The sequence below is a fragment of the Ipomoea nil genome, unplaced genomic scaffold (genome assembly GCF_001879475.1).
Source record: "Ipomoea nil cultivar Tokyo-kokei standard unplaced genomic scaffold, Asagao_1.1 scaffold2690, whole genome shotgun sequence".
Taxonomy (NCBI): domain Eukaryota; kingdom Viridiplantae; phylum Streptophyta; class Magnoliopsida; order Solanales; family Convolvulaceae; genus Ipomoea; species Ipomoea nil.
Window position 1 is genome coordinate 1,087,569 of NW_017619118.1, and position 9,316 is coordinate 1,096,884.

Consider the following 9,316-nt stretch of genomic DNA (forward strand, 5'->3'; position numbering starts at 1 on the left):
TCATACGAAAGTGTAACCTTGGTGCCATTAGACCACAAGGTCTTGGCTAACATGATGAACATAACCCATCTACTTAGACACAAGCATTCACCACTTTGGAGCCAAAATCATGACAATACCATGTCTTTCAAGTTAGGTATATATAGTATATCAAGATGAATTACCTAAACTCAATACAAATACTACTACTTATACTAGTACATGCAAGATACAAACAAGAATTATGACTCCAACTAAATTGCCCATGCCAAGGTTATGCCTAACCAAACTAATATCAACAACTTAATTACTTAAATTCAATCATATATATTCATCTTAATTAATCAAAACATTGATAAATCATCTAATCTCGATCCCTTTCAGACTTAATTAAGGTCTTGAAAATGATTGATTATATTACCTTAGCATCATTTTTTCTGTGTTTGTCTCTCATATTCAAAATCATTCAGCTATTGCCTGTAAAAACAGGCAAAGAAAACGGCAAGATGAGGCTTCCCCCGGGGCCGCCGCGGTGGCCCATCGTCGGCAACCTTCTCCAGCTGGGCCGCCTTCCCCACCGCGACTTCGCCGCCTTCTGCGACAAATACGGGCCGCTGGTGTACCTCCGTCTGGGCAGCGTCGACGCCATCACCACCAACGACCCCAGCATCATCCGCGAAATACTTCTCCAGCAAGACGACGTGTTCGCCTCCCGGCCCAGAACTCTCGCCGCCGTCCACCTGGCGTACGGGTGCGGCGACGTGGCGCTGGCTCCGGTGGGCCCGAAGTGGAAGCGGATGCGGCGGATCTGCATGGAGCATTTGCTGACGACGAAGCGGCTGGAGTCCTTCGCGAAGCACCGCGCCGAGGAAGCCCGGCATCTGGTCGAGGATGTTTGGGGGATGGCCGAGAATGGGGAGACAGTTAACCTTAGGGAGGTGTTGGGGGCTTTCTCGATGAACAATGTGACGAGGATGTTGTTGGGGAAACAGTTCTTTGGGGCTGATGAGTCTTCTGGCCCTCAAGAAGCCATGGAATTCATGTACATAACTCACGAGCTGTTTCATCTGCTTGGGCTGATTTATTTGGGAGATTATGTGCCGCTTTGGAGATGGATAGACCCTTATGGGTGTGAAAAGAAGATGAGGGAAGTGGAGAAGAGGGTGGATGATTTTCACATGAAAATACTGGAAGAACACAGAAAGAGCAAGAAGGAAATCGATGGGGAAATGGATTTTGTTGATGTTTTATTGTCGTTGCCCGGTGAAAATGGCAAAGAACACATGGAGGACGTGGAAATTAAAGCTTTAATTCAAGTAAGATCGAATTACCCCTACCTATCATCTCATTTTATAAATTAAAAGGTTCGTTTATCCCAACCTCGAGGGCCTATCGAGCCTTAATACCATAGATCATAATTCATCTTACATTTTTTGACTCTAGTTCGAAATTGATATGTTTTCACATATTCTATACATCCAGTTAAGTTGATAAATAAATTGAAAACACATAATATGTTAATTATATATATATATATATATAACATGGTATTAAAACACATAATATGTTAACTGCATTACATTATTTAACGGATTATGATAAGCCTATAATATGATAACTACATACACATAATACCCTGTTTGGTAAAAAACTAGTCTATGAGCGAATTTTGACTTATTTGACCTAACTGTTTGACTTGGTTAAATAATTAATATGAATGTTTGATTAATTAGTTTTTTTGTAACAACTTATTGCTTTAAAATACTAAAATTCAATTAGTTGTTCAAAATAACTTTTTTTAGTTTGAGAAAGTCATTTTATATGTAATCAGCTAGCTAACAAGTAGCAGCTAATTTATCAAACACTTTTTTACACCAATGTTATTAACTAGTCAAATCCACTGACACAATCAACTAATAATCATTTATAAACACCCCAAATATATTAATATGTTATCTGAAGACATAGTATGTTAGCATATTATTATTATTATTGGTATGGTTTGGTAGGATATGATTGCAGCAGCGACGGATACTTCTGCAGTGACCAACGAATGGGCAATGGCGGAGGTGATCAAGCGGCCACGCATCCTCAAGAAAATCCAACAAGAGCTGGACGAGGTGGTGGGATCCGACCGGATGGTCTCCGAGAACGATCTGCTCCACCTCAACTACCTCCGCTGCGTCGTACGCGAAACCTTCCGCACCCACCCGGCGGGGCCGTTCCTCATCCCGCACGAGTCCACACGCGCCACCACCATCAACGGCTACCACATCCCCGCCAAGACCCGCATCTTCATCAACACCCACGGCCTCGGCCGCAACCCCAGCGTCTGGGACGACGTCGACGACTTCAGGCCGGAGAGGCATTTCCCGGCGGACGGCGGCCGCGTGGAGATCAGCCACGGCGCCGACTTCAAGATCCTGCCGTTCAGCGCCGGCAAGAGGAAGTGCCCCGGCGCCCCCCTGGGCGTGACGCTGGTGTTGATGGCTTTGGCGAGGCTGTTTCACAGCTTTGATTGGAGCCCGCCGGAGGGGTTGAGGCCTGAAGATATCGACACGAGTGAGGTGTATGGAATGACCATGCCTAAGGCTACGCCTTTGTTCGCTGTTGCTAGGCCTCGCCTGCAACGCCATTTGTATGGCTCCAGATAGGGAATTAGGGATGAATGAATTGTAGCACCCTATGCCAAAACTTCTTTAATTTCTGCACTTCCCAAAATGGTATTTGTAATGATAATTATAATATTAATAAGAGTATTTCCACACATACTCCCATTTTTACTCCCAAATATCATATTTCATGAGCTGTCTTCACAAGAAAATTAAACAAGCAAAATCAAAGGGGTAGTAGGATATGATTGTGCTACTTGCAACTTACTCTAGGATTAGAGAAAATTTCAATTTTGGTCATATGACTATAAGGGTCTTGTTAATTTTAGTCTTTGACTGTTAAAAGTGTCAATTTAGTACCTTAACTATGCAATTTTTGTCAATTTTGGTCACTCCGGCAAAATTATCGGCCAAATTTCGCCAGAAAATTTTAATTGTTAAAATAATGAGGGTTTTTTTTATCATTTCACGTCTCTTTTCTTCTTCCCAGGCGAGTTCATCCCTTCCTCTCCCGTTTCCGGAGAATGTAATGAACTAAGATGATGGGGAAAGGAGGCTTGATGATATTAAAGATAGGGTTTAGAGAGAGAAAGAACGCCGGAAACGGGAGAGAAAGAGATGGACTCGTCGGAGAAGAAGAAAAGAGGTGTGAAGCGATCCAAATACTCTCATTGTTTTAACTATTAAAATTTTCCGGCGAAATTTGACCGGCAATTTGGCCGGAGTGACTAAAATTGACAAAAAATTACATAGTAAAGGTACTAAATTGACACTTTTAAAAGTCAAGGACTGAAATTAACAAGACCCTATAGTCATATGACCAAAATTGAAATTTCCCCTTTAGGATTAGCTAAACTATCTAATAATAATAATAATAATAATAATAATAATAATAATAATAATAATAATAATAATAATAATAATAATAATAATAATAATAATAATAATAATAATAATAATAATAAGGAAAAATTAAAGGGGTGGAGCCCATGATTTCAAAGTTTTGGTTGAAATTATGTCATCTAGAAAGTAGTTTCAATGTGACACTATTGGCGAAGCATGGTTGACGCATTGTAACCGCTCTCGATTCACTGATGGCCCAGCTGCTTAAAGCCAGGTACTTTTCAAATGAATGGTTTCTTACGGCTAGTCTCGGTAGTACCCGAGTTATATTTGGCGTAGTATTCTTGTCGGCCAGTCTTTATTGCGCGAAGGTGTTGTACTCATGGTTGGCAATGGGTTGGACACGCGAGGATGGGAGAGGCCTTGGTTGGGCGACTCAAGCAATCCAGCATTAGTCACTGATCGAATTGATGAGCTTAGAGAGGCAAAAGTCTGCAACCTCATGACTGATGCGGGGAAGTGGGATGAGGAGATAGTTCGTGATCTCTTCCACGATCATGATATTCCCAGGATTCTAGCCACCCCCATCTCGTTGTCTTACAGTGATACATGGAGCTGGCCAGAGGATATTCGCGGCCAGTACACGATAAGACATGACTACCATTCACTCACTAGAAATTTGTTGGTCCAGGACCCGAATGTGTTGTTCGCTGTCTGGGATCGTCTATGGTCATTACCGATCCCGCCGAAGGTGAAGAACTTTTTATGGCGTTGTGTTAGAAATATCCTCCCGGTTCGAGAGTGTAACACCCCCAATTTTCAGCATAATTTAAAAGCATTAAAGCTTATGAAATAAAGGCAAAGCTACTATTAATACCCAAAGCAGAGCGGAAGCTAACATCAGTGTTGGAGTGCTATGCCACATCTAAGCGAACCTAGATGCACAGGCTATAACTAACTAAACAAAGCATAATCCATCAACATTATCTGAATACAAGCGTGGCTCACAGGCCGTCACAGGCCGTCTGACTAAGCTAATACTAACTAAGCCAGGAACCACAAATCCTACTACCGCGCTCTCGCTCAACAATCAGTACCTGAAAAACATGCGGTATCACAACCGTTAGCGAATAATGCTAAGCAACCCACTCCCACGCGTTGAGTACAATATAGGCAGATATAAGAAATCATTTTAAGACTTGGGAATACATAACTACAGTCCTAACAACTCTAGCTTTAAAACCAAGACAACAACTCAAGACAGACCAACAGACTTGACATCATAAGATACTTAATGGCACAAGCATGCAAGTTAGGACCACAAGACGTGATAACAACAAGACTCAACAATAGCAAACAACAACAACAACAAGCCTGTCCATGATCCAATCTTATACCAAGTTCCAACCTTTACTCATCTCCTTCCTTATAGCAGTTCCAACCTTTACCTCCAGGCCACCCTTTTATCACCACACCCTTATCCCTCCGGAGCAGCGCATGCTCCCCTCCTGCAACCCTATCAAATCACCAGATTGTACCTCAGTACTACCAAAAGCTCGCGTAGTACATCAAATAGGTACCGCAACACCATATCAAAAGGATAACTACACCGCAACGCAGTTATCGCCAAAAGCATGCTCAGTACATCAAATCCACTTATCAATTTTGTACCACCAATCTCATATCTCTTCTTTTCACCATGGACAACAATAACAACAGCCAATACTCACAACAGCAACAATCAATACTCAACAATATTTCACAAGGGAGTGGTCAAGGGAAGGGAACGCAACAACGGACTTTTATCAACAATTGACACAATACAAACGCATAACCCAAGGGGAACAACATAGACTCTACTTCCAATGACCACAAGAAAACCCTCAAGACTCACAAAGGAACATACAAACCTCATCCTAGGCCAACGGGATACCGATTTAAACCACCCAAGAGCAGTAAGTAAATAAAACAGTAAAGAACACAACGCAATTATAGTGGTTCCGAGGTGGTGTAATCCTCCTACTCCACTTGCTCTTATCTCCAAGAGAAATTCACTATATCCACCAATACTTGGTCCCTAGATACAATGAATTCCGTGATCTAGTGCTTTGATCAACAAGCCCGCACTAATCACGCCCAGTGCCACCAACACTGCTGCTTCGGGTTTCAGAACTCCGTGTTACTTCCCAGGATTTCACGACTCCATGTTACTTTTATCCCCTTTCTATGCTCCGGTAGAACTACAACTTCATATTTTGCAACTCCGTGCTACTTTCCCTCCGACTTCTACGCTTCGGTAAAACTTCCGCTCCAAAAAAAGTTTTCCTTGCTTCCAACTTTTGAGACTTTGTAGATGATCTTCGATGTACGTCAAGTCTCTCAATGATGAAGATTTAGTGCTCTCTTGAATATTTCTTTGTAAGCTTCTGAGCACTCTAAGTGTTTATCTCACTTTGAATATTTCAAATATAGCTCTTGAGATGGAAAGCTAGTTCTTTTGAATTTCGTATGCTCTGTTAGCTCTGTTCTTTGCTCTTGTGGTTCTTGCTCCTTGCCCCCTTGCTTTCCACTGCTTCAATCTTCATCCTTATATAGATGGTAATGAGAATCTGCCCGTTGGAAAAAGACGTTCTCATTTTTCTAGCTATTGTAGCCTTTTCAGAGGATAAGATAACGTTGCAGATATGTCAGAGATTCTCTACAAGTTGAGCTTCAAGTCCACGCAAAAATGGCTTCCCAAAAACTTCTTCTGATGTAGATCAGGCCATTTGGGATTTCTATCTTCAAAATATAATATTCAATTTAATCCCTTACTAGTTTAGACTAGTATTTTTGCTTCAGGCCATTTGGGATTTCTATCTTCAAAATATAATATTCAATTTAATCCCTTACTAGTTTAGACTAGTATTTTTGCTTCAAAATATAATATTTTCTTGTATTTCCTCTGTACTAGTTTAGACTAGTATTTTTGCTTCAAAATATAATATTTTCTTGTATTTCCTCTGTACCTTCCCTTCTTCCCTCTGATGGATTTAATCTTGGCTTCTTTAAAATATATGAGATGTGAGATTTGAACCTGTTGCATTTAATGTTTCAAGCTTCTACCAATCCATCCATACAACCATTTGGTTACTATATCGTTTCACTTGGTGTACTCCTTTCTTTTCATAGATGCTTGATCTTCAAGATAGCTTCATGCAAACTTCAAGTTACGTTCTTCTTCTTTGGGAATTATTTCTGGGAATTCTTGAGGGATTTCTTCATGGATTTTTTGAGAGATTTCTTCGCGGATGAAAGTCTTCATAGAATTCATATCTCATGTATACATCTTCATGTGCATACATCTTACTCTTCTATTTTCCATTTTCACTAGGCAAATTCTTGATTTTAGGCTTGATATCTTCTTCTTCCATTTTCCTCAACTAATGGATTAATTTTCCCTTTCTTGGTCTATGACTCGACTAGTCTAACCAAAATAAAATTGGGGTTCTACGATTTACAATTTGGCATATCAAAATCTATTACAATTTATTACTAACACATACATTTAAAGGGATAAAGCTGGATCTAGTAATGCCTGAACAAGCACAAGAGCTAATTTTCATGCCAGTGTATAATACTTGAACTGTCATATAGTGATATTAAGTAATTCTCTACCCGAGAGTGAATTAAATCTTGAACTCACCAGTTAGATGACTTTTGAACTCAAATGCACTAATTAGCTCTAGCGGTCACAGATTCTGTGTAATCATACTCTTGACCTCGAATGAATCCCTGTTTGGTCTATCTCAGTGTAGACCTTTAACTCTGTCAAGTCTACCTCATTGTAGACCACCCAAAGCAGGCTACAGAGAAAACACTGTTGTACAATCATTTTGTAAGTCTTTTAGTGACTTCGTTTGACCACGGACGTGGTTTCCATCACAAATTTCTTACCTCATTGGGTTTTAGACCCATTTTCCTTGTCGTATCAAGGATGGCCTTTCTATTTAAGCCCTTTGTGAAAAGATCTGCAATATTCTTTTCAGATCTCACAAATTCCATTGTGATCACCCCATTTAATATCAATTGCCGTACAGACTCATGTCTGACTCTTATGTGTCTTCGTTTTCCATTGTATACACTATTTTGCGCAACACAAATGGCAGTTTGTGAATCAGAATGTATAGAAACAACAGGTGTTGGGCACCCCCACAATGGCACGTCTGTAAGTAGATTTCTTAGCCATTCGGATTCCTCACTTGCCAGATCTAGAGCTATGAACTCTGCTTCCATAGTCGATCTAGCAATGCATGATTGTTTGGTTGACTTCCATGATATAGTTGTTCCACACATAGTGAATACATATCCACTAGTTGAGCTTACATCATCATTGTCATTTACCCAATTTGCATCACAGAACCCTTCAAGCACAGCTAGGTATCCTTTACAATTAAGATTCTAGTCTATTGTGCCTCTGAGGTATCGAAGTACCCTTCTCAGCGCATCCCAATGCGGGGTGCTAGGGTTATGTATATAGAGACTGAGTTTGTTCACAACAAACGCAAGATCTGGTCTAGTATAGTTCATTAAGAACATTAGACTTCCAATTATCTTTGCATATTCTTCTTGAGACACACTCGCCTCTTTGTTCTTTGTCAATTTGACACTAGGATCATAAGGGGTTTTGGCCGGAGTTACATCATAACTCTCGAACTTCTTCAGAAGTTTCTCCATGTAGTGACTTTGAGATAAAAGATAACCTTTCTCGATTTTTATAACTTTTATCCCAAGTATTACATCGGCTTCCCCAAGATCCTCCATATCAAACTTGTCACATAGAGTTCTTTTAGTCTCATTTATAGATCCAATATTTGAGCTAAAGATCAACATGTCATCTACATAGAGACAGATAATTACAATGCTAGAGTCTATCTCTTTAATGTATAAACAGCCATATGAGCGGTTAGTGGAATAACCCAGCTCTAATAAGGTTTTATGAAAGTTTTCATACCACTGCTTAGGGGCTTGTTTCAATCCATATAGAGATCTTTTGAGTCTGCATACCTTTCCTTCTTGGCCCGGATCAACACACCCGGGAGGTTGTTCCATGTAGATTTCCTCTTCTAGTTCACCATTGAGGAAGGCTGTTTTCATATCCATTTGGTGTATTATCAACCTGTGTAAAGATGCCAAAGCAAATAGAATACGAATGGTTGCTATTTTTGTTACAGGTGAGTAGGTATAAAAATAATCTTCACCGAATTTCTGTGTGTAGCCTTTTGCTACCAGTCTGGCTTTGAATCTTTCAATTGAGCCATCTAGTCTCAATTTCCTTTTAAAGATCCATTTACAGCCTATGGGTTTACAACCCTTGGATAGATTCACTAACTCCCATGTATGATTAGACTGCATAGCTAGAGTCTAACTCACTTTTAACTGATTCTCTCCATAGAGTAGAATCTACTGAGCGCATAACTTCTTTAAAGGTTTTTGGTTCTTCTTCTAATAATAGTTGACATATGAATTGATCACAAAGTTCATTTAGATCTTTCAATTCTGTCACATATGTTATGAAATCAAAACCAAAAATTTTCTCAATTCTAGGCCTTTTACTCCTTCTAGGCTCTTCTGAATTAGTTGAGAAGCTAGGAAAATGAGAATTTTGTTGAAGTCTATTAGCATATAGTTCATGAGCATCCTTCAACGGAAATATGTGTTCAAAGAAAACAACATTTCTAGATTCACACATAGTGCGGTCCAAACACATAAATCTATACGCAGCACTGTTTTCAGCATACCCAACAAAGATGGCATCTAAGGTTTTAGGTCCCAAATTGGGCCTTTTGAAGAACGGTAGTCCCACCTTTGCCAAGCAGCCCCATACTTTAAAGCATTTAAGA

The 9,316-nt window shown here is 40.1% G+C and overlaps 1 protein-coding gene across 1 annotated transcript; it reads left to right on the forward strand.

Moving 5' to 3' along the window:
- Positions 1-338: 338 nt before the first annotated feature.
- Positions 339-2,770, forward strand: LOC109155042 (cytochrome P450 703A2). Its single transcript, XM_019302771.1, has 2 exons — positions 339-1,295; positions 1,989-2,770. Exons 1-2 carry the CDS (start codon positions 384-386, stop codon positions 2,631-2,633), a joined length of 1,557 nt encoding a protein of 518 aa, XP_019158316.1. The 5' UTR covers positions 339-383; the 3' UTR covers positions 2,634-2,770.
- Positions 2,771-9,316: the final 6,546 nt, after the last annotated feature.

What these genes read in the sequence shown, in the direction of transcription:
- LOC109155042 (XM_019302771.1), top strand. Translation starts at nt 384, where the DNA reads ATGATTGATTATATTACCTTAGCATCATTTTTTCTGTGTTTGTCTCTC. An exon ending in AAATTAAAGCTTTAATTCAA is followed by an intron (nt 1,296 to 1,988) that starts GTAAGATCGAAT and finishes ATGGTTTGGTAG; the next exon opens with GATATGATTGCAGCAGCGAC.